Raw genomic sequence first — 24,350 nt, 5'->3', positions numbered from 1 at the left:
GAAGCCACCTTAAGACATAAATCCCAGTTAGACGCACATGGGTACAAAATCTGTTCTGTCTTTCTTAATTGGATACATACAAAGTAAAGCACATTGGTATTGGGAATAAACTGTGGCATGCCTGCTTTTGGAACTAGACCAGGTGGTTAATATTCCGCAGTGAATGGGATATTATAGAGGAATGTGGGTCTGTTTTTGTGTTTGATGCGGGTTCAATCGCCAGCAGCATGTTGGAAAAGGGCGTTAAGCTAAATTGTCAAACTACAAACAGCGATATAAAATGTGTTCTCTAGTGAATATGAACGGTATGGTTTGAGTAAAATTGTAATGTTGCAGAACAATGAAATAATCTCCTAATCAAAGGCTTTGTGTTGCTTCACATGTGTCATGATGATAATACCAATATGATACACACTGTTAATGATGAGAAAATCATTTGTAGCTTGAACAGAGGTTTTTTTTCATATTTATACCAGCAGGAGGATGTTGATATTAGTCCCATGTGTCCTACCTGATTAGCCTTAGCTCCACTCAAAGGGATTTTACAGGGAATTATATTTGGCTAGAATGGCAAATGTGGCGCGTGCCAGGCTGACATTGTGTTTTGAAAGCAAGCTCCAATCAAGCATTCGCTCTAAGGCCAAGAGGAGATGGCTTTTCTCATTTTAGAGACCATAAAGACCTGTAACTCTACGTAGTGATTAAAGAGCTCTGCTTGCTCTGGGTTTTTCTCTTGGCGGCACACGTCTGTCCCATGAAGGTATTTCAGGAGGTACATTACTGGAAAAGGACTTGACTTTGGTGTTGGTTGTTTTCCTATAGAATTGCCCCCAATAGAGTGAGAAGGAAGACTTCTCCTGTTCATGTCCTGTGGATGGTATCAATACCTTCTCAATCCTCCTTCTCCCACACGCTCTCAAGTTTTCCAGTCAGTCAAGGGGAGAACTCCAACACTGAGGTTGCCTCCCAGGCAGGTCCCTGGGGAAGCTGGTGGAGGGCTCTTCGCCCTGTGATTGATGGACCAGACCTCTCAATCATTTTAGAAGAACAGCCCCGGGCCGGGTGGTCTGCGGGCTGATTGTACCAAATTAGCAATTAAAGATCTCTGTACGTCCGAGAAACCCATCTGAATATAAACTCTCTCCGTTCTCAGCCTCCTGCCTCCTTCTCTTTTTACTTTCTCCCTCATTTTTGCATAAGCTGTCCTTTCATTTTAATACCCTCAGCAGGGCCCTGCATGGAGCAATGTTTACTTTAATGTTTAAAAGAGGGATTTATTCCGATTAAATTTGGGACAGCACCATCCATCAAAAAGCTCAGAGGGATTTGAATTACACTTTCAGGTCAGGGAATTCGAGCAAATATTATTGAACAGTTGCCAGTGGAATGCACAACACCATTGAATGGAGATGGAAAATAAATTAGTAAAGGGTGACAAAGTCTTTTGTTGAACAGGGCTAAATGGATACACAACAATTGGAAGCTTCTGTCTGTGGATACAGACCAGTCTGGGTCTACAGTCGCGGTAACCAAGGGGGACACTAATGATGCAAAGCTTGAGATCACTCTTGCAGGCCACTGCCTGTGTATGTTTTCTACACAATAACTGTTGAAACAAGCATGAGAACGTACACATAATGAAATCCTTCCCTAATTCAAAGCTTTTGGTAAAAATTACATAGCCAAGTTTTCTTTGATATTTAGTCCTGGTGGTCATTATCTTGTCTTTAGTTGAATTCTTTAAGACATGGTACAGGAGTGTAGGAATCAGACACAACTACAGTAATATATAACACTTTGCTTAAAATGATATAATAAATCAAAGTTTTTTTGTATCATATAATGAATTCATCACACAAGGGGCATCTAGTATTTACTCTGGTTTTTAAACCAAAACTACAAGCAAATTGCAAAAAGGGAACAAAATAAAGATCTACTGCACTGCACCCGAATTACACACATGTTTAAATGCATGATGCAAATTAGGAAATGTGGTCTACAGTCAGCCAAATTAGATCCCATGTGCAAATAAAGTTTTACGAAACATATACTGTAAACCTGTCTGGTATATGTGGAAACATGCCAACTTTACATCAACGGTAAATGTCTGCGCGGCAATTCTTACATAATTAGGTCTTTAACACTTTTACAACATCTCAATATTTTCTCTCATGCAGTTTTAAGACAAGCATAGTTTTGAAATGATCTGCTTCTCATGTTCATGTTGAAGTTGTTACAGACTGCAGAGGTCCTCACCTCCCTGCTAATAAGCTTTATTGAGACACCCGGACTCCCCCACCGGGCTTCCCTTGGCATATGCACACTGCTGTATCTCAGGCCAGACATTCCCTGATCCCATCGCTGCAGGAGGGCTTGCCCACGTCCCTACCACAACAGCTCATTACTCTGAAAGGGGGATTATGAGGGTGCGGAGGAAGATGAGGAGGTGGGCAGACAGGAACGGCGGCGTCGCTTTGACACAGTTCCCCCCTTTTTTCCCGTTGCCCCCTTCATGTTGACCCACTTCTGCTTTGACAACCCTCAGGTACATTGACCCTGCCTGGTCCACTAGGTCACAGCAGGACCAAAACATAACTCAGCTTCCAGGACTTCGTTCCCAAAGCCTCCATGTGGCACACATTCCAGTCACTCCTGGGAAAATGTCACAAACTCATGACTGATTGCCGGGTTACGCATTGATGGTAGATGTTTACAGGATTGCTGTGTTGGTATCCCGTACCTATTAAAAGTGCTTTTTTATGGCCACTGGGTTAGGAACCTCAACCCACATGGTACCTAAGTATTTCCAGTTACCAGCTTCAAATGAGAATGAGTTTCTGAAACAAATACCAAATAAAGATTCAGTGTACTGTACTGTATGTGTTTGCTTTGAATTTCTGGTGGCGTAGGTGGCTGGCCTTGTCTGGTCCTGTTTGCCTGCAGACAGGCATCCAAATAGTCATTTACATCAGCCACAAACGCAGTGCAACTTTCCCAGCACACTCTCTGGAAGAAATCTGTTTTCTTTGCTGGCAGGGCTGTGACCGTATTCCTTGCATGCGTCACCTCTGTTTTCAACCCTTCGTCGCTGTGGCAGCAGGTTCAATGCATGCTTTACTTTGGTGTAAGCTTCTTTTTTCTGGCCATGGGGTTAACCCAAGGATTGTCATCACTGTCATACTGTTTTCTGTGAGTGGGAAATGTTGGAAACGAGGATTTCTTTCATTGGGTAACGATGAAAGTGAAAAATGGATGTGAAGATGTATTGCACCATGATATACATATTTTAAAATAGTGACCCTTGTTCAATATCATTTTTTAATTAATTCTCATTCATTTTAACATCATAAGATATAACTTTGCACTACGTATGCAGCCAATTTTCTTCTAAATAGTTTCAGAAAGGCATTGTTCCATCAAGTAAAACTCTATCACTTATTTTTAAGCTGCATGATATATGAATGTAATCTGAAGAAACAGTTCCGTCAGGCTATAAAGTGAAGGTTTTTTTTGCAGAGTTTTCCTCACCCAAAAACTAATTTTCCACTCCAAAATCAGAGGTTAAATCATCCCCTTTCAACACGATATCAAGCTAAATTCTTTACCTCGGTTTATGTCATGGAAAGATCTGCTCCTAATAATCACCCTGTCTCTGTTTGGAAACGTATAGAACCTCGTACACACCCACTCTATATCTCTGTCAAACACACAGATACAGACACTCATCACAATTTCTTATTTGCCATGTGATAGTTACATTGACCTCTCATGCATTAATGGATCATGCTGGGGCTTGGCTGCGTGCCGTATGAGTAATGACCTACATTTTTCAGGCCTCTGTCATTATGGCCGCTCTGTGTTATTTACTTCTTCAAATCTCTAGTACACACACCTGAAGCACATCATAAGATTTGTATTGCTTTGGCAAACCAGGCAGAAAAAATGCATTGACCCAATCACCTACCTGCGGGCCGCACATCAGTAGTCCTTCCTCGTGTGCACAGTTAAAGTATTAGTTTCGTGTTTGTGTAGATTCGCACTGTGGTTGATGATAAAGGTCAGGGCTGTCACGGAGGCTTCCTCAACATATTTATGATGCAAGCGCTTCCTTCATCAGGCTCTAGGGGTTGAAGAGAGTAATAGGTAATATGATTATAAATGACGTCAAGTGTTATCCTTACATTCTGCTGGTTGGCAGTGCTGTCTTATAAATGCAAGTGATGGGGATCAATTTCCACACGCTCACTCTGGAGTCCCACGAGGCCCAGCTGTGGGTCCCCTCATTTTTCCTCTCGCCAAGATGCTCACATCTGCAAGTTATATGGTCCCCTCCTAAAGCCGAGTTCCTCTTATCCCTTTTCAATGAATGCAATGCTTTGTGACAGAGAGGCTCTGCACTTTAAGATCATTTTGCTCCTCTAAAGCCGTGCTTTCTCTTTCTGTTTGCAGCATATGCAGTGATTGCAAACGGACAAGTGGAATGTTCCAAAGGATTCAAACGGATGAATCTCACACACTGTCAAGGTAAGCTCTGAAATATGTTGGACAATGTGTATCTAGTTTAATATCTTCAGATTGTTATCTGATGTAAGCCACTGCATATTTTAATAAGAAGTCTAGCCATTGCAAAAAACATAATTATAATAAATATAATGGCATGGATGTGATAAAACATTACTGCCCATATGTTTCCAGGCCTACAGGGAGCTCTGGGGAGCTCTATAAAAGTATTCCTTGCTGTACGTCTAGACCCTATGAGAACCAGGTCAAGGGTACAATTAGCCTTGGTACAGGGTCATAGTTCAGCAGCCAATAAGCACCTGGGGCTGCTGTTTTAATTGGTCGTTGGGGTTCTGACTGGAGAATGGTACGGTAGGGTGCGATTATGGTAAATGTGGCTTGGAGTATTTGGAAAGGGAGCTTTAGCTTCAGAACTGTTTGTCACTCAGCAGCCCTTTTTGTGCCAGCAGAAGAAAAAACTGCATAACTGCAACCTAACGGAGCCATCTGTATGTAAAAACAAACTTTTCCCAGGCATAACTGCGTTTTCGTCTACTGCAGCATCCCAGTGGCGTCTAATTGTCAACTGGCTGGTAGTTAATGAAGCCCTAAAACCACCCACAGTGTCAACTCTGTAGACGGTCTCCCACTAGAGAATTCACACTATTTATATGTGTTGCTGGTGTATACAGCACCGCAGTATGTCGACATGAACAAATAAACATCGGCTGAATGACACTGAAAAAATGAACTGCTTAATCTATGAACTTTGCAACGGAAGCTGAAACTTTCAACAACCAAATGCTGCTACTCTGACAGTCTACTTGAGCTGGGTCATTGACTTGATTAATGGTGTCATAATCCAAAGGGCAATGCTTATTGAAGCCTAAAGAGACGCAACAGCATAACGGTTCAATAGACAGCTATGACTGCATCTATCACAGCCTCATCCGGGGTCAGCAAGTTCAACATGTTTCCTGATTGACACAATACAGTACAATCAATGTGTTCAGGTAATGATTGAGCCGGGAGACATATTTTCATAAAAACAAAGACCTGTGGACAAGGACACACTTATTTCTTAATAGTATCTCAACTAGCCAACACATGTGGAAATGTATCTTTCTATTATTCATGCTTTTCTTTAGTGATTGTTTCAAGATGTTCCTCACTTTCAGTCGCTCTTGTCTTGAGTTGCAAGAGAGCAAAGCTGACAGTTACCCACAATATTTACTGGGGCGCTTTAAAATTACTGCCCTGTTCAGCTGCCACTCCATTCCCAAAAATATTTTTAATTTCAGGACTTGAGGCAACTGCCAAAGAGGCAAAAACCTGCTTTTTCTGGGATTTTGTCATTATTATCAGAGTGGTGTTCAGCTAGCCAAGATGGGGCTCCAAGTCTGAGCTATTTTCAGTGCTTTTTATTGGAATAGAGCGGAGCTTGTGTCATATTCGGTAAGAGGGAGGATTTACTGCCTGCAGTCCCCTGACCCTTCAGTGGCGATAAGATGACTGATTATAGCCACACAATGCTCTCTCACTTCAGAGTTGATTCCTTATCTTCAGAAGCTGCTTCTCAGAAGTCAGCTGAATTTGACATTTCTAACAAACATAGATGCATGTGTAGCCGTTGGTGTGGGCGGTAAACAGATGCTGGGATGGGAGCTGGTCCTGTTAGGCATACCACTTCAAAGAAGAGATGATGGAAGTCTAACATAACTCTTTTAAATCCACTTAAAGTTACAAAAGATTTTAAAACAATGACATTTGACATTCATCTTGTTGAATACTGCCTGACACAACATGTTGTGACCTCGTTTTATGTGAGGTTTTAAAACAGGAATTTGCTTGTGAAAAACTAACTTTTCCTAGTAATGGCTTCTTCGGCTGTATTTCGGACTGTTCATTCCCTTTCTTCACAGTTTCTAAATGGATGAATTTTTGGCCCCATGAGTTTTGTCTGGTTTTAGACTTCCAAAGTAGTCACAAGGCACTCCATTTAGCCATTAGAGCCAAAGCATATAAAGGGAGTAAGGCTGCCAATACCCTTTAAAGTTTCAATAAATAATTCTGCCGGTGTTTATGTGAGTATTGGTTTTTCCAGGAGTTTAAAGTGGCAAAGGTCCTGTAAGGTCGAAGCAGACTGGCTGACACTTAATGCATCAGTAGGTATCATTTAACATAAAAACAACAATCATAAAAACTGCTGAGGGACACACAAAGACTATTTACCAATGAGTGCGACCAAGCATAGATTGAAAATAGATGTTGAGATTAGTGCTGGTCAAGACAGGTTGTCATGGAAGTCAGTTTCAATTCCAATCAACCCACCAGCAGACTGTAACAATAGCACTAATCTGGGACTCAACCGAACCATGGATTAAAGACCCCATGTGAGGAAGGCTGAGCCCAACGCTGACCTGAACTCTGACCAGATAGCATGCTGCTTAAACTAAACCGAGCTCCCATAGTACCTGTATGAGAATATTGTTGTTCTTAGCTTTGTCGAGTGTGTTTATCAGCTGAGGCATGCATGACATCTGTGGTCTGCTTCCTTGTCTTCACTTTCACTAGCAGAGGCAAGCTTGTTTACATTGTCATAATGCACAGGCTATGGCTTTATACAGACAGCTTCACCTTTAAAACAATGAAAAGGGCAAAGACAAGTGGAAACAGAAAGGACAGCAGAGATGGGAAAAGGAAAAACAACTAAAAGAACATTGAGACATATTCTGGATTTGCCTCAGTTCACAAAATATTAGCCCTGAGCACTATACACTCACTTTTTCCAGCAGGAAGCAAAACAACAAAACAAGAACAGATTAATTAAAATTGGGAAAATCTGTGGTGGCAGGCTGTCAGGTTCCAGTCGTCAAAGCAAGGGGAAAAAAGCTAATGATGTACTCTTTGTTTAACACAGTAGAACAACAAACTTCGCCTGGTCCCAGTGTGACCGCATGACTAATCACCTGAAATATGTCCCCCAATGCTCCTGGCTGGCACATTAACTGGCTTTCTTGCCTTCATTTGGCTTAGTGACTCTGAGTGAGCTGTTGGAGCAATAAGCAAACTCCACTGGCCACTGTATCCCTCCAGCACATGGTTCAGGTCAGACAGAGGGAACAAAAAGTCTTTAACTTTCACTCATTGACGTAAGCAGAGGATGCCTTGACCTTATTGGACACTGTAAAGGAAAGATATTGGGAAAGAGAATGTAGAACATTCTTCTACTTTCTCAGTGTCAAAGTCAAGGTTACCAAAGCCACGAGAACTCATAATATCTTGCTGTCAGAAATTTTACATGATTGAGTGTGTTCTACTTTACAGTGGCCAAACTGTTATATATGTTTCATCACTCCTTCTTACTTTCACACAATTGTGAAATCTGAAAGTTTCTATATTTCATCACCTCCCTGCCTATGGAAACTACATGACTTATTGCAATAATTTGTCACCTTAGCCCTAGCCTTAACATGAAGGATTTGTATACCTAATGTTAAAAGCAGTACACCAAAACTGTGATTGATACTTGTGCTTGTAACTTTGGCTGAGGGGTTTATTGTGAGTTTAAAAAAGAATTCCTGACAAACAAAAAAACATGACTTCATGATATTTCCATAATGAGAATGTACTGACTTACTGACGTACTGCGTGTTTGACAGACATCAATGAGTGCCTGCTGCCTGGGCTCTGTAAGAACGCTGAATGTCTCAACACCAAAGGAAGCTTCAGGTGCATCTGTAAACCAGGTTTCTTTTTGGACCCCGACAGGAGCCACTGTGTCTGTAAGTATTGCAACTAAATATTCAAAGCTCTAGCCATTCTCTCGTGTAAGTTCCGATCTGTTACGAATTGTCACAGTCTGTGGGTTTCCTGTTTTACTTTGAAAGGTGTTCACCCCCTGGCTCATGTCTGTATTTGATTCCTGTCTGATTATCAGATTCTGTTCACATGGTGTCTTGTGTTTTCCCTCCCCTCCCCTCCCCAGCTGTGTCTTCTCATCTTGATTGGTCGAGTATGTATTTAGATTCTAGTTTTCTGATGGGGTCTTGTGGGCTCTTTTTGCGATTAAGAGGCAAAGAGAGTTCTTGTCAGTTTTGTATAATCCAGTCGCCTTAAGGATATTTTCTGATAAAAACATTGGTCTGTCTGCACTTGGGTTCACCCTGCGCTGCTCAACCTTAACACTATATTGCATTTGACTGAGATAGATTTTGACTTCTCTCCCCAGCGGACAAGGCTGTGTCTGACCAGAGGGCGTTCTGCTACCGATCCCTGTCAGTGGGCTCATGCTCTCTGCCGATGGCTCATCACATCACCAAGCAGATCTGCTGCTGCAGCCGTGTGGGCAAGGCCTGGGGCCCCGGGTGTGACCGCTGTCCTCTACCGGGATCAGGTACAGCACCAAAAAGTGACCCTGTTGTCACATGTGACCCAAATTAAAACTCTACACATTAGCCTGTCTAAAGGCACAATGAGTTCAATTTTGCAAAAATATATTTATAATCTCTTCTCTTTTCTTAACATTTGGCTGTTTTCTTGACGTTTTTGGCACCACTTTCACATTATAACAACCAGGTGACGCATCGTAAGCACGTATCCATGCTGGAAAGCTATACAAAACTGGCGTACAAAGCACATAAAAAGCATAAAACTTGTGCATCGTGGGTTGGCTTACACCTGCTGGCTAACACCGTAAACCTTGTAGAGCCCGGGAGGAGGTTCCAACTTTAAAAGTTGTGTTTACAAATCTTTCTCGTTGTGTATTTTCACACAAGACTTATCTCCTTGTCCACCTGCAAGCTAAACCTTCCATGTACATGCTGAAAACTGAAAAAACTACAGGAAAAAGTATTTTCTGGGTTAAACGCTTTTGCAGATCTAAAAATGTCATGTGATATTATGTAAGTACTAGCAATAGTAGTAAAGGCATAGGCAAAGAATATTCACCACTCAGTCACCACTCTGCTCTTTGCCAGGCTTGTAAAGCAGTAGAAAAAAACCAAATGTGTTTGGGGTGGAAAAGAACCAAAAACATAACAGTTTTCATAATTTGGAGGCAGCACAACAGTGGGAGTCAGTCTTGTGTTATCACTCCAACCCTCAGAGAGAAACCCCACTAATGGTCCGACAAAGCTTCACAGCAGAAATAAACAGCTTGGCCAAGCGAAACATGGGAAGTAGTTATCATCTTTTTTTTCTTTTTTTTTCATGCCGATTTCATCTTCAAAGCTTCTGAGAGAAACAGGCTGGTTTAATGGAGTGTCTCTACTGGCCAGTGATTCATTGGCAAAGTCATAGATCAGATATCACACACACAGACCTCCATGGTGCTGCTCAGCCAGGGCTGACACAGTACACAGACTCACAGCCTCTGATTATTTTGCTGGCTTTTGTATGGCCTGACAAGCTCTTAGAGCCATGTTCGGAACCCAGCAGCCAGGCCTATTAATTGTGTCTTGGTAACGGGAGCCCGTTGACTATCATTCCATATTTACTGCCGTTCCTCTGATGTGGCTGCTCATTGTATATGAAGCCCCATTTCCCTCCACTTTAAATTCATCATTCAGTAGCCTATCATATCCACATTTCCTGCATTTACAGCGACCGCGTATCTGTCATTACTCATATCTTTAGTCCAGACTTTGTTGGCATACAGTCGTTGCTTTCAGGTCAGGTAGGGGACAGAGTGCTTCTCACTTGTAATGGATTCACCATCGCTGAGGTTTGTTGGGCTCCGACACAAAGAGGTGTAGTCTCCCTCCTTTTATCTAGCCAGCCAATCCTCCATTAGCCTCTCACTCACATGCCTCTACAACCAAAGAGTTCAAAGGTCAGTTAGTATTACATGATCCTCTATTTCCTGTCACTGGCATCGCTGTGTCTGTTTGCAGATTTCCCAAAGTCTTTCCAAATCCCCTCATGGTAGCCCTCTGTGACAGCTGTCACTGGCCTGCCAGCGACCTATTCTGCTATAATAGCCCGAAACCGGACTCCCTCGTTTACAGCACACTGTAAAGCACAGCATGCTCAACATAACAATATTACATGGATGGGTTATGGCATTGCTTTGACTATCAGACAGAAATGTGAGCTCAACGTTTTTTTTCTGCTATGTGTTTCCTATTCTGCAGACCATTTCAAGGAGATCTGCCCAGCGGGTCACGGATACACGTACTCGCTCTCTGATGTGCAGATTTCTGTCACGCGGCTGGGGGAAGATGATCTGCAGAGTACAGGAGTGTCATGGGAGGAGGAGAGACCTACTTTCCCTCAGCCTCGAGTACCCTTATACCCAGAGAACCCTGAAACACCTCAAGCACCCCGGTACCCACAGACTCCTCAGTATCCTGTCCATCCCTCTCACCCAGAGAGGGAGACACCTAATGAGCGGGAAGGTGAGGATACCATGTTTGGTACATTCAATCTCTGGTAAAGCGAAGAAAAGGTTGTTGCTGAATGTACATCTTATGCACTAAGGCCTCCATACATAGTGTTATCCTTTACCCATGACATAAACAATGCAGTGCACCTGAGTGATTTAATTTTCTCTACAGGACGCAAACGGATTAGCTTTTTTTTGGGAAAGCTCAAACATCAACAGGATGTTTTGAGGTGAACTTTAAATATATCTTCCTGATTTAATGCTCATGAGATTCTTTATTGGCAAAGCTAAAGGCTTTTGATTTATATCAGGAGACAATTTTGTAAATATTTAGGGATTTCTGTCTTCATTATCAGAGATTCCTATTTCCTTGTCCCTCTTTGCATTTTTTCTTGGCCAGTAGTCTGCACTACTTTTTTGATACTTTGACCTTTTTCTGTCTGGCTTTCAGAGGATAAATACGCTGTAAGCTTTGTTTTATTAGAAATAAAGACCTCCGGTGCTGCGATTTAAGTGCCTAAAGAGATCATGGGTGGTTATGTATGTTGAATGCAGTGAATCATGGTATGCAAACAGAAAGGCAACTTCTTGCTACTGATACATTTTTTCTTTCCTTTCTGTTTTTTTGCAGATACGGAAATTCTGAGCCCGGTAAGTTCTCCTTCCCTGTCAACCTCTTGGCACGTACTTTTAAAATGTTTATCCTTGAACGATATGCTCTTGCTTTCTCAGCTGGAGGGTTTGTTATGATTATGTTACTTATTCAGAACACATTTTGGTAGAGATACATAACTAATTAGTGCAGAATATGTCGACAAAAGCAGACATACTGCATGAAGATGAATATAGTGATGAAATGTATCCAAAATCTTTGACATGTTTGCTTCTTTTCTAGCCAGCCGTTGTGACTGACTCACCGCTGAAAAATCCAGGTATTTGTCTCCTAGTTTTCCAAATCATAAAACACTACCTCCTCGATGCTGTTGTTTAATGCCTCAGCTCAAAGCTCAAGCTCAAAAGTAGTTTCAGTCGGGCACAGACACATGATGTGTTTTCTATGATTTACTCCGGTGGAGGTCTCAAGGTCGCTCCGCCCTCACGCCACTGAAAACATTGACTTTAAAGTCTATAGGTTGACTCTATTCAATGAGTCTACTTGATTTAGTTTGGTCCTTTTACTGTTTTTAGCCCAAGAGGAAAGTGTAGATCATTTTGTTATAGCTGCCCAGTGAGTGACAGCCGGGGCAGTAGTGGCTGGGAAAACAAGCAGCTCGTAGAGAATGAGAATTTACTATGTGTCGCAGTGTTAGTGGTTCACCCAGTCTCCATCTGTCTTCACAGAAACTTCTCCAAACTCCTCTAACATCAACCCGAAGCCGGATTCAGAGGACACAACCCATACAGTTTCAGCCACAGGTAAAAAATAAACTAGAATACACATGTTAAATACATGGGGTCTCATTAAACCATCAACAACACATGAAAGGGATAGCTGCTGAGCTGGAGGGTGGGTTTATGGGAGGGTAAAATAAATAACATACTATCTAGAATGCACATCATATATATAACTTGGTAAAGTCCTTAATTGCCATGTGGGTATGGAGCTGTAGGACCACGATGCACAATAACTCTTAATTTTATATGTGCTCAGTCAATTACTGGCAGACAGACATTTTTTCAGGCTTACCCAGACTTAAACCGAAAAGAGCTTGTATTATATTTTTATTTGACCTCTTTTTCTCAGAGCCAATTTGGCTTGGAGATGCCGTACAGCACAGAGGGTGAGAGAGCGAGAAACCAAGACTGAGTGTGTCTCTTGGAAGGAGAAGCAAAGCTGAGCTGAAAGAGGCCAGATTTATGAAAAGTGAAGGACGACAGCGTTTGGGTGTCAGTGTGAGGAAGAGTGAGGAGAATTTACAGTAATCCTAAAAAAAAAGACGTACTGTAGTTTTCCCCCTTCTTAACCGGACACAGGGGCCCAGGGCACTGTCTGTTTTACCAGGCCATTTGGACAGACAGAGACAAGAACAACACCAATGTCAGGTTCTACTGTGCGTGACATGTTTCTCGCTGAACTCTTTGTAAGAGCTCCATACCACCTGTTAGAACACTACAGTGCTGTAAAATCTGTCCTCTCATCCAAGGCCTCACCTATAAAACAGACAGGTTTCCATGGTGAAAGCACATGTGCTAATGGAATGCAGTTTTTTTAAAACTTTTAACAGTGTCCGTAATGTTATGTAACCCTAGGTCATTTTTTTTCCGTCTGCCCTTTGAGTAATGACTCTGCACATCTCCATGGCTTCTTGCAGGCATTGACAAGTGTGCAACCACCCCTGCCATATGTGGGCGCGGGAAATGTATTCCTGTGCAGACTGGCTACACCTGCCGCTGCGAGTCGGGATTCAAGCTCAGCGCACTGCAGACCAACTGCATTGGTAAGCATCGAAAGGCAGAGGGGGGGGTAGCATGGGGTAACGGTGGGACACTCGAAGAGCAGTAGGGGTCGCACAAACACACACACATGCTGATTCCAGAGTCTCTGTCTGTCATCGTCTCTATGCGAGCCAGTCCTCAACATGTTACGTGGCACAGAAGCCTTGAGAAATGAAGCAAGCCAAAAATGAAAAGGATCCGTTTGTTTATGTTGACCTGTTCCTTGATGCCTGACAACAGAGAGCAGGCCTTCCAAAGAGCTGCCACGCTGCTGTGATCCCTTACCTCATGGTGAAGGCCACTTGGCCGCAGACTCTGCTCCACTCAGGCTGGGCTCAGGCCAATCGCAGAGGAATGCCTGTGCAGGAGAGGAGCTCCAAAGTCAGGGCATGAAAAGTGTACAGTCTCTGCCAAAGAAAAGGAACAGCAATGTAATTTTGCATGATGTCTTGTACTCACCTTCTCCATGTTTTTACTTTCTTTCTCTGTCTCCCGATGCAGATGTGAATGAGTGTGACGAGGAACCATGTGAGGGGAAGGGTCGCTGTATAAACAGCTATGGATCCTATACCTGTACATGCCACAGTGGATACAGCCAGGTGATCACACAGAACAGGAAGTTCTGTCAAGGTGAGATGCAGCCCAAATGCCAGCAGAAGACATAATGTTTCCAATGGAGGGAAGCCACCATAGACAGCTGTTAGCTTTCTGTGTCTCCATTAGAGAGCGCCACAAGTTTTTGTCAGTCAGCACTGTTCATTTAAAATGCATCCTGCCCTAATTACTGAAATGCTGTGGAACACAATAGTCACTTTCTTTTCCATTCTCCTTGGTTTTCATTCAAACTGGCAGACATTAACGAGTGCAGCATGCCCAACAAGTGCCAGAATGGTGACTGCGTCAACACAGAAGGATCTTACACCTGTGAATGCAACAGTGGCTACGCCAAGTCTTGGAGAGGCCAATGCGAAGGTGACATGCATGCACACACAGGCGCCTATGCACACATAGATTTAACAAAAAAACAAAACATAAGCCAGGCCTATTCGTTAATGTGTATCCTGGTAACAAAACATATACTCATCATTCATCTAAGCCAGGAAGAAAACTACACACAACTTGTGACAGAGAGAGATTCGGTGTTTGTATATATTAGCATTTGTAACCTCAAACCCTCTTTCTTCCATATGTGTGCACATTCTTTTCTATAAACAACAATTTTAAGCGATTTTCTTTCTTTATTTCTGAGCAGATGTGGATGAGTGCAGAGATCCCAGCTCCTGTCCCTACGGTATCTGCGTCAACATTCTGGGCTCTTTCCAGTGCCAGGACTGCGGGCCCGGGTTCAGGCCCGTCAATGAAAGATGTGTGGGTAAGAACTTCCCCCGCACCCCATCATAGCAGCAGCACCACTACCCAAACTCCTCAGGGTGTATCCGACCGCTGCATGGAAAAAAGCCGGGTTTCCCTCTTAACTCCGTAACAGCTTCCTGTATTAGGTAACATTTACGTAGACAAGAGCTTCTGCTCCCAGTTGGCATCACCAAAAATAACCAAGGCGCCATGGCAACAGGCCGTACTGTTAATAACTTGCTGACAGCTCATCGTGCAGTATGGTTCACCAAATAGCAACAGCTCAATTTGTTTCTCTGAATTGAGGCTTTTTACTCAAAGGGAAAAAAAAATATATCAAATAAACTGTATGTCATGCTTCAGAAGACTTAAAACTGGATTTTTATATGTCATGCGTGGACCACTTTAGGACCACTTTAGGGCCACTTCGGACCCTCCGCCCTCTCTCTCTATTCAGTGTTTCCACGTATGATATATCAACTACTCCGCCCGGCAGCCTCCGCATATCCCCAGTATTATTTAAACACATTCACCGTGTTATTGCTGATATTTTGATATCACTGGCCCTGTAAAACGATTGTTTATAATACTTCAATTTGGGAGAGTCCAAATATTTTTTCTTGGCCACGGCCTTGAACAAACAGCGTAATATTGTTGGAGAGCTCTGGCCACTGTACTGTCGGGCCCAGCGGAGGCTTTATTACCACTGCTGGGCTAACTGAGAGGACCGAGCCGCCACAGGAGATGTATGAGAAGGTCATAGGTTTAATTCCCCACAGCACAGAGGTCACGACACGCAAACACATTTTCTCTCTCACCCATAGTGTTGACAACGGTCGGCTGTAAAAACTTTTAACTGTGTATTATTGTATTTGAAAACACAAATGGCCGACGACTGCATTTGGAATGAGTTGTGTTTAAGCTATCACTTTAGCAGCTCTCAACCTGAAACTAGCCCCTGTTACATAAGAGCCTGACCGGTGTGACTTACCACATCCCCTCTCTGTGACCTTGAACCCCTCTAATTTGTTTGGAAACCGAAGCTTTCGCAGTGAGTATTCCAGAAATGTGGAAAGCCAGAAGACAGAAAGAGGGTGGAAAATATGGAAATGTACTTAAGTTGTAATCTGGAGTTCTTTTAAACCGATTTCTCAGTGAGACGACGAGGACTGCAGCCCTTGTTTAAAAGTCTCAGGATTAATTTGCCTCCAAAAGAAACACCACTTCAGCCACTTTGTGTTTGTGAGTCTACTAACATTTTTCATTTTGTGTAAATCTGGTGTGTATAAATAGCAATTGAGAGGAAGCCAGTAAATGGGGGATAACGCTGGAGGTAAATATTTTCACTCCGAATATCCACCAAGGCAGCGCTAGCGGGCCCGCAATATACGTCTGGCGCTGCGAGAGTCACATAAAACAGGAGCGCCAGTTTTCCAGGGTTTGCTTCAGTCAATTGACGGTAGCACAGTAGTTTAGGCCCAATTGGCCAAATCATGGATAAGCTTAATTGCTGGTGTGATAGAGAAAACAGTTCCATTCCCCTGTCAGGGCTTATCTGGGAGGCCTGAGAGATGCCGGATGATTGCAGAAACAAAGCATTAAGCCATACTGACAGACGTCTGGCAGTGCCCACTGCTAGGCAAACAAAACCCAGCCTGTAACTCCCTCGCAGTGTGTTCAGTGTGTGAGCGCTCCATTTCAGCATCTCTATCACGTCCTCTTTACACTTCCTCTTGCAGACAAATTATTTACATTCCTCTCCCCTTCTTTCTTTCTTCTTTTAATGTCTCTTTCTCAGTTACTATCACATAATTAGACTCTCTCCCCACACCTCGGCTGAAAAATTGCCATTGTTAACACTTAGTAAAATCCACTATAAAACATTATTTCCGCATGAGGTTTTCAACAAATAATCCCTTGGTTTACTGTTCTGACTCACAATGTGGAAAAGACAGCTACTGCTGCAAATAGTAAAAGGCCTTTGAATGAGGTTTGGGCACTGATGTAATGTAATGACTGCTATTATTCAGTCATTAGCAGCTAATTATGCTGTAATTGTTTCCCTTTTTACGAATGCAACATTGGTTTTGTATACATGTCTTTGTTTTTATGTATTGTTTCCTGCTTTGACAGCCTGAATTTCATTGGCATTTTATAGTTTATCTTGTGTTAAAGGGCTCGGACACCTAAATTACAAAAGCATTGTTCATCATTGTTCCTACTTTGATCGAGTGTTCTGTAGCAATGCACATATGTTTGGTTTAATGTGCCTACCTTTTGAGACATCTTTTTTTTGGCTTTCTGCATCTCTGCCTAGAGAAATTGAGTTGTGTTGGACTTTCCCTGCATTGGAAAGTGACACTTTATTACCTTCAGTTATTTTAGAGTTACTCCAACATAATGTTCAATGCTACACGTGTTATTTTTCATTGCATTGAGCACCACAACTGACCATTTACTTTCTTTGTATTGGGGTAGCGGCAAAAAATCTTACAGTTACATATCTTAACAGTCCACTAAAGGTAGAGTAACTGAGACTTTTATTTTAGGATGAACTGACCCTTTAATTACATTGGGACTGAATAAAACCTAAAATCCCAGTCTCACATACGTTGTGTCCTCTCCTGACTTTATCTGTCCTCAGATGTAAACGAGTGCTTGAACAAAACAGCATGCAATCATGGAAGTTGTGTCAACACCGAGGGCTCCTATATGTGCAACTGTTTCCAGGGATACAAACTCTTACTGGACAATGTATGCCAAGGTAACTGTCATTCAGAAGACAGACATCATTAACTTTACAGCTCTGTGAATGTATCTCCACAGTGCTACCACTGAAACACTGAAATAAATGATCATTTATAAAAAAAGGCTACAAAAAAAACATACTCTTTATTTTTTATCTTCCCTCTAGATGTGGATGAGTGTTTGCTTCCTGGAGTTTGTCTCCATGGCCGCTGTGTCAATCTGGACGGCACCTTCAAATGCACCTGTAACCATGGTTACCAAGTCACCTCAGACAGCGCAGACTGCGAAGGTCTGCAAAGGATTATCTAGAGCTGTTGGGCGTAACTCATCACTGCATACTTCTCAGCGTGTGGAGCTCTCTCTGCAGCGGTGTAATGTCTGCAAATTGTTTCTTTTTGTTAGATGTCAACGAGTGCGCAACTGGTAACATGTGCCCTGCGGGAATTTGCATCAACACTGCAGGTTCTTACACTTGCCAGAACTGCAGGCCTGGGTTTGGACCATCTGCTGATGGACTGAGATGTGAAGGTATGAAATGGGCTGTTTAATGATTTCTCCTAAACTGTGTTTTTCTACAAACATCTGCAGACTGTGATGAAATGCACGCCAAGTTTTAGTGTTAATTTGATTCTTGTGTTTTTAGACGTGAATGAGTGTGACCAGGGTGACTTGTGTCTTGGTGGGGTGTGTGCCAACACAGAGGGATCCTACACCTGTACCAGATGTAAGGCTGGCTACAGAGTGTCTCAAGACCGGCAGAGGTGTGAAGGTAAACTCCAGCTGTGCTCCTTATTAAGTAAAAAAACACTTAGACTTTTGTACGTTGAAGACTCACTCAACACATCTGGGCGTTTTGTCACCACACCAATAAAAACTCCAACTGAACCCCCTCCACATGGTATTCAGTCTTTATAATGATCAGTGTCCATGCATGTCTGTGCGTATCTTTTAACCAGATGTTGACGAGTGCCAGTCCGTGTCTCCCTGTGCAAACGGGATCTGTCTGAACTCGGAAGGCTCTTACACCTGTGAGAACTGCCCCACCGGGTACAGAGTATCATATGACGGAGAGCTCTGTGAAGGTAGGATTTTTCAACACCACTTGTACTCCAGCATGCCACCATATGTATATTATTAAGACTGCAAAAACTAACACTGCTGGGGTTTAATGGTTGGTTCCTCTCATCAGGAATTTGAGTCTTTTTTGGGGGGGCTGTAGAGACGCCCCGGTCCCTGCAACATATGTCTAACAGTTTGTGTTGTTTTCACGGCAGATGTTGATGAGTGTGCGCTGCCCACCACATGCCCCCAGGGAACATGTACGAACACGGATGGTTCCTTCACATGTATCGTCTGTCAACCTGGATTCAGAGTCTCTGAGGATGGACAGCAGTGTGATGGTGAGGATTGGCTGTGTTTATGCAGGAATGTAATGTGTTTATTTAGCACAGGAGTGTCTAGCTTCCTCTTCCATTCAAACGTGCCAATCTGTGCCTTAATGGAATACCTAACCCACAATGTAATGATATGTTGTTATCAATTACTCACACCGTGATACCTTTACATTTCTTGAAAAAATGTTTGTTTTTCTTACATACCTCCATGGTGAACAAAGATTACAAAAAATGTAATGAGTAAAAAAGTAATTGTACTTGAATTATACTGCCTGCGTCAGAGATGGAAAAAGGATGTTGTCATGCTGTTGCTGTTGTTGTTAAACAGTACACTTACCTCAATTCATTATCATTGGATTTGCTGTTCACCGTGGAACCATGCAAGAAAAACAACCTTTTCATTTTTATTTGGGTGAGTAATTGATTAACAAACGAACATTTTGGTTGATGAAGTAGTCTTTTAGTACCAAAAAAATGCTGTGCTTCAAGTTGAATGTGCCAGCGCTGTGGTTCCTCAGCCGCTTTCTGTTGTACATGAAGAGCATCAGGTATGACAGCTTAGATCCCAGAGCTCCATCATAAAAGCCCTAAAATCCCCAAATACTCCTTGTAGACATCACATCATAGCTGGATCCTGGAGCCGTCCGCCTCTGGTACCGCTCATCTGATCCTCGCTCAACACAGTGAGATACCGGCCTTCAAATAGAACAAGATGACGTCAGGCAAATGTTCTGCAGATAGCTCATCTTAAGAGATAGAGGTGTCGACACTTGTCATTTGTAGTTCCAGTTTTTACCGATCTAGCTGACTGCAACTGCCAGGTTTTATTCATTTGAAGCGATGGTAATCTGTGCTATGATGTGTCTATATTTGTGTCCAGATGTGGATGAGTGCTTGGCGGCTAACGTGTGCCATGGTGAGCTCTGCTTGAACACCCGTGGATCCTACTCTTGCAGGAGCTGCGAAGCCGGCCTGCAACTGACTGAGGATGGTTACGGCTGTGAAGGTAAAAATATCTGTGTTCTAATACCTGCTCAACACTTCAAGCTGTCACTATGGCTTACATGGTACCAGAGTTACAGTACAGCAGCGTCGTAAAGGAATGCATTAGACCCAGAATATGATTACAGAAAATCTTTGCAGTGCTCAGTAATTTGTCCTGACATGATTTATGAGATGAATGCAGTGAAACGGCTGCTTTGACGAGTCCAGGGAGGTCAGATCTGTCATTACTTCATAGGAAGCAGAAAAGGAATGATTGTTTAAATGTAGTCGAACATGGCCTTTCTTAGTCATATATACTGCGGTGTGTTTTCAAATGGAAGTGTGGATGTAGCCCAAGAGGAAGATCCCCAACTGATACGAGTCTTTACGCTGGGAAAAAGTTTTATAAAACAAGCCCGAGTCCAAGTCGTCCTCTGATAGGATTTTAATGGTTGTCTCTGATGCCATGGAAAATATTAAAGTTTTAATTTGAAATGAAGTCAACCTCTCCCCTGCCTTCCACGTAGTGCAGCAAGCTCGCCCTGTTGAACTCTCTCTGTTCAGCCAAAGGCAAAACGGAGCCGTCTCAATCACTTAACAATGGCCCACACTCTTTTCTCCGTAAGAAATACAATCTGTACCTCAAGGAATTTCCAATGATCATATAACAGCGAGCCAGTGACTGTTTGTAGATACAGTAATTATGTGCCACCTGTAATAGCTCGCTGTTTTGGATTCAATGACTGTCCTGCATACTTATCTCTCCACCCTTTTTAATAAAACACTGTCAGTGTGATCTAATAAAGAGGGCTTCGCTTACTGTACGTAAGGCTGAGTCACACACACACATCATTTTTCAAAGATAAGACAAAAAGTGGGCTTGCTATAAACTCGATCTAACCTTTTGGTTCTGCTCCTGTTTCTCAGACGTTGATGAGTGTAAGACCCCAGGTGTGTGTCCCGCGGGTGTTTGCACCAACACAGAGGGCTCCTTCTCCTGCATGGCCTGCGACCCGGGCTTCACTGTGGCTCCTAACCGGCTCTCATGTGAAGGTACGCCACACTGGGTGGATAGCTTTGTAATTTTGTAATAATTTCCAGCACAGCATGACTTTAAGGAGTAAAGAAGAAGTCATTACTTGCTGATGATGCATAACTTTTCTTACACTGTGGTCTGGAAGCTCGTCATCCAAATGACAGAACTTGGGTGAATTTGAATTGAGCCCGAGGGATTCACAGCAGGCGGGAATGTGTCACGCTGATGACGTCTGTGTCTGTGTGTGGCTGTACAGATGTGAATGAATGTGAGGACCCCGGACTGTGTGTGGAAGGCCAGTGCACCAACACCATCGGTTCCTATAGCTGTTTCTGCCCCGATGGTCTGGAGATGGTGGATGGGACGTCCTGCAGAGGTACACACACACACGCACGCACACACGCACGCACGCACGCACGCACGCACGCACGCACACGCACGCACGCACGCACGCACGCACGCACGCACGCACACACACACACACACACACACACACACACACACAGAGAAACTCAGTCTTCTGACACACAAAACATACTATGAGTGGTTCTCAAAGCTTACCTCATGTTGGCATCCTAACACGGCTCTGTGTGTGTATATTTCTGACAGATATCAATGAATGTTTAACCATCATGGGGATCTGTGGTGAAAGAGACTGTGTGAACACTAAGGGCTCCTACACATGCATGTGCCCTGATGGAATCACCACTGTCGATGGGAGGTTCGGCTGCCAAGGTACAGTAGGAAACAGTTGGAAAAGATTCTCAAATGATTTTAGTGGCTTTGTGTAATTGGGTGAGGCAGAGTAATAAATGATAAAGCTGTTTATAATGTAATAATGATTTTATCCCATATTGCTTATGTCACTTTACAGTAACCTTGTTGGCCTGCACACTGTTTTTCATTGAGTGCAGGCAGGGTGACAGAAAAGTATCACACTCTGTCTGCTGAGGCCAGGCCTGGGACCCTTGGCATGGGTGCTCAGGCCGGCCCGTCTGTTTAATGGGCCGTGGCCTCATCAACTGTCTCAGCTCACTCTCCCTTTCGGACATCAGTTTGATGTTATTCCAGCCGCACCCAGTGACCCACCAGTTACAGCGATGGGAGAACAAAAATGAAGCCTGATCACCAGCTATGGAAGGCTTTTCTTTTCAGCACATAACTTTGGCTAGGATTTCAGGATTGGATCAGTGTTTTTTCTGGTGGGTCTTGTAGAGTAAGAGGTGAAGTCACGTAAACCGTCTGGCAGTGAAATATCCTATTGTGATGTGAAGCAGGTAGGCTTGAATCTCTGGATCCAGGCCCCTCAAGAAACTGTCTCAGTTCTTGATGGTTTAGGTTGACTTACAATAGAGGAGGGTCAGTCCTTGAACAGGGACATTCTTCCACTGAGGCTTTGGCCTTGGAGTGCCTTAGATATCGTACACAGACTCGGAGCAAACTAGCCTGCATCAGGTACTTTGGCTGCCCGCCACAACAAATACTCCACTTGAATTATCCTATAAATCAGCAGTTGTCATATATTTCCTTGCAGCCTGCCATTGTGTGTACAGTGCTGACACAATGAAAGCCAGACCCCTCTGACATGAGCCTGCAGGGGGAGGAGAAGGGAGGATGAGGGTTTGGGTTTATGGGAATGAAAGATGGGTTGAGTCAGGTGATGCTCGGCAAAATGATGCTTGGCCTTGACCAGGCCAGTCTTTCAGCAGAAACAGAACAAATGTAATAAGGGACTGACAGCAGACTGAAACACATCTAAATATAATCTAAATCAACAGTTTGTGCTATGGCCTTGCTGAGCCTTTTTACTACAGTCCTTAAATCAACTCCAAAGCTCTTCAGACATAGTATTTTATGTGTTTGCTTATAGTCTAGGCTATTGTTTTTTTTTTCACCCAATCTTAGCAAAAGGGTGTTTGCCTTGTCGTCTCTGAAAGATTCATCTGATTATTAGGTTGGAAAGAAAGACAGGCTTTAACTTAGACAGGATTTCCCCCCCAGATTTCTTGACTTTCCACCTCCTTTTCCCGCAGGCTAAAGTGCCTTGTAAGTTATGTTGTAATGCCGCAATTATCCACCAATCTACTGCTAATCAAGCAAATCGCATTCATTATTATTAGTTTTTTTACGAATCGGATGGTGAGGTACATGTTTCTTTCCCTCCTTTGTTTCCTGTTTGCCGGTACACTGTTACACACGCCAAATGGTCAATGCATCTTGTGCTCAGACAAGCGCTTGATTACACATTCTTTTTGTGATTGTTATGAAAAGGAGTGGTGTTCCCAGTGGATGTAATGAAGACAGAAGATATATGGGGATATTAAGTTATAATTAACATGTAGCAAATCTTGACCCACCCTTCCTTCAATTATCTCTCTTAATGTGTCTCCTTCTCTCTGCCTCAGATGAGAATGAATGCAGTAAAGGCAACGTGTGCACCCGGGGTAATTGTATCAACACTGACCGCTCGTTCTTGTGCTTGTGTGAGGCTGGCTTCAAGTTCAACGCCGACACGGCTGACTGCGAAGGTAAGACAGAATTAAACCCCTTGTGATGCTCTGTTGTTCGTGCCATAGTGATTGTTGACCCCTAACTCTGTCCTGAGGTTTCTCTGCACAAACCAACATGTCACCATTAGCTGTTTGATCGTCACGCTACATTTAAGCGCAAGCATAGCACACTTGGCCATGATTGATTATCTATAGGCAGTTGGGACTGGGCTCCAGGGAAAGTGTCCAAGCCTGGTTTAAAGTTTTCCTCCAGAGTCCCAGGAGCGAGGGTTGCCTGGATAACATGGCGGGAGCCCTGAAATCCCGCTCCCCAGAGGGCAGTATGAATGACCCGATTGTGAGCGGGTGGTGTTTTCCCTCTGGAACGTCTCCCTTTAGCTCCTTCACAAGTTCTTTGGTTGCTGTGATAATATTGTTCTTGGCCATTCCTGTTGCCTGCTGCGTTTACTGAGGACAGCTACACCACAGGCCTCCTGACTACCTCCTGCTGTACTGCCATTACACTGGAAGCAGAGGAGCAGTGGAGGGAATATGTGTGTGTGTGTGTGTGTGTGTGTGTGTGTGTGTGTGTGTGTGTGTGTGTGTGTGTGTGTGTGTGTGTGTGTGTGTGTGTGTGTGTGTGTGTGTGTGTGTGTGTGTGTGTGTGTGTGTGTGTGTGTGTGTGTGTGTGTGTGTGTGTGTGTGTGTGTGTGTGTGTGTGTGTGTGTGTGTGTGTGTGTGTCAGTGTCTGATTGCACATGTGGTTGTATTCGTGCCTCTGTTTGTCAGTTACTAACCAACATCTGTCTTGCTCCCTTTCACTGTAGACCAGAATGAGTGCAAGGAGTTTGGGAGCTCAGTGTGTGGTACCTGGCGCTGCGAAAACACGATTGGCTCCTACCGCTGCTTCATGGGCTGCCAGCCTGGCCTCGAGGGAGGAGACGCCACGGACTGTGGTGAGTGGTGACACCGCAGACAGTTAAAGACCAGCACACCCAATTATGTTAAGAAAAGAAAAGTTAGAT

General features: G+C 43.4%; 1 protein-coding gene across 1 annotated transcript in view; it reads left to right on the top strand.

The window, feature by feature from the left end:
- The window catches only part of LOC134881692 (latent-transforming growth factor beta-binding protein 2-like), a 78,469-nt gene that overhangs the window by 39,215 nt on the left and 14,904 nt on the right, over nucleotides 1-24,350 (top strand). The window contains exons 9-31 of the mRNA XM_063909208.1: nucleotides 4,450-4,524; nucleotides 8,163-8,285; nucleotides 8,732-8,896; nucleotides 10,635-10,898; nucleotides 11,517-11,536; nucleotides 11,781-11,817; nucleotides 12,227-12,301; nucleotides 13,198-13,323; nucleotides 13,823-13,951; nucleotides 14,174-14,293; nucleotides 14,574-14,693; nucleotides 17,319-17,438; nucleotides 17,589-17,711; nucleotides 17,825-17,950; nucleotides 18,066-18,191; nucleotides 18,379-18,504; nucleotides 18,697-18,822; nucleotides 19,697-19,822; nucleotides 20,728-20,853; nucleotides 21,093-21,212; nucleotides 21,446-21,571; nucleotides 23,242-23,364; nucleotides 24,153-24,281. Coding sequence (XP_063765278.1) covers nucleotides 4,450-4,524; nucleotides 8,163-8,285; nucleotides 8,732-8,896; nucleotides 10,635-10,898; nucleotides 11,517-11,536; nucleotides 11,781-11,817; nucleotides 12,227-12,301; nucleotides 13,198-13,323; nucleotides 13,823-13,951; nucleotides 14,174-14,293; nucleotides 14,574-14,693; nucleotides 17,319-17,438; nucleotides 17,589-17,711; nucleotides 17,825-17,950; nucleotides 18,066-18,191; nucleotides 18,379-18,504; nucleotides 18,697-18,822; nucleotides 19,697-19,822; nucleotides 20,728-20,853; nucleotides 21,093-21,212; nucleotides 21,446-21,571; nucleotides 23,242-23,364; nucleotides 24,153-24,281 — 2,751 coding nt within the window. The remainder of the gene's footprint in view (nucleotides 1-4,449; nucleotides 4,525-8,162; nucleotides 8,286-8,731; nucleotides 8,897-10,634; nucleotides 10,899-11,516; nucleotides 11,537-11,780; nucleotides 11,818-12,226; nucleotides 12,302-13,197; nucleotides 13,324-13,822; nucleotides 13,952-14,173; nucleotides 14,294-14,573; nucleotides 14,694-17,318; nucleotides 17,439-17,588; nucleotides 17,712-17,824; nucleotides 17,951-18,065; nucleotides 18,192-18,378; nucleotides 18,505-18,696; nucleotides 18,823-19,696; nucleotides 19,823-20,727; nucleotides 20,854-21,092; nucleotides 21,213-21,445; nucleotides 21,572-23,241; nucleotides 23,365-24,152; nucleotides 24,282-24,350) is intronic.

Source organism: Eleginops maclovinus, chromosome 19 (assembly GCF_036324505.1).
Source record: "Eleginops maclovinus isolate JMC-PN-2008 ecotype Puerto Natales chromosome 19, JC_Emac_rtc_rv5, whole genome shotgun sequence".
NCBI classification, from domain to species: Eukaryota; Metazoa; Chordata; class Actinopteri; order Perciformes; family Eleginopidae; genus Eleginops; species Eleginops maclovinus.
The sequence above is the reverse complement of the archived record's forward strand: the minus strand, read 5'-3'. Positions and strand labels throughout refer to the sequence as shown.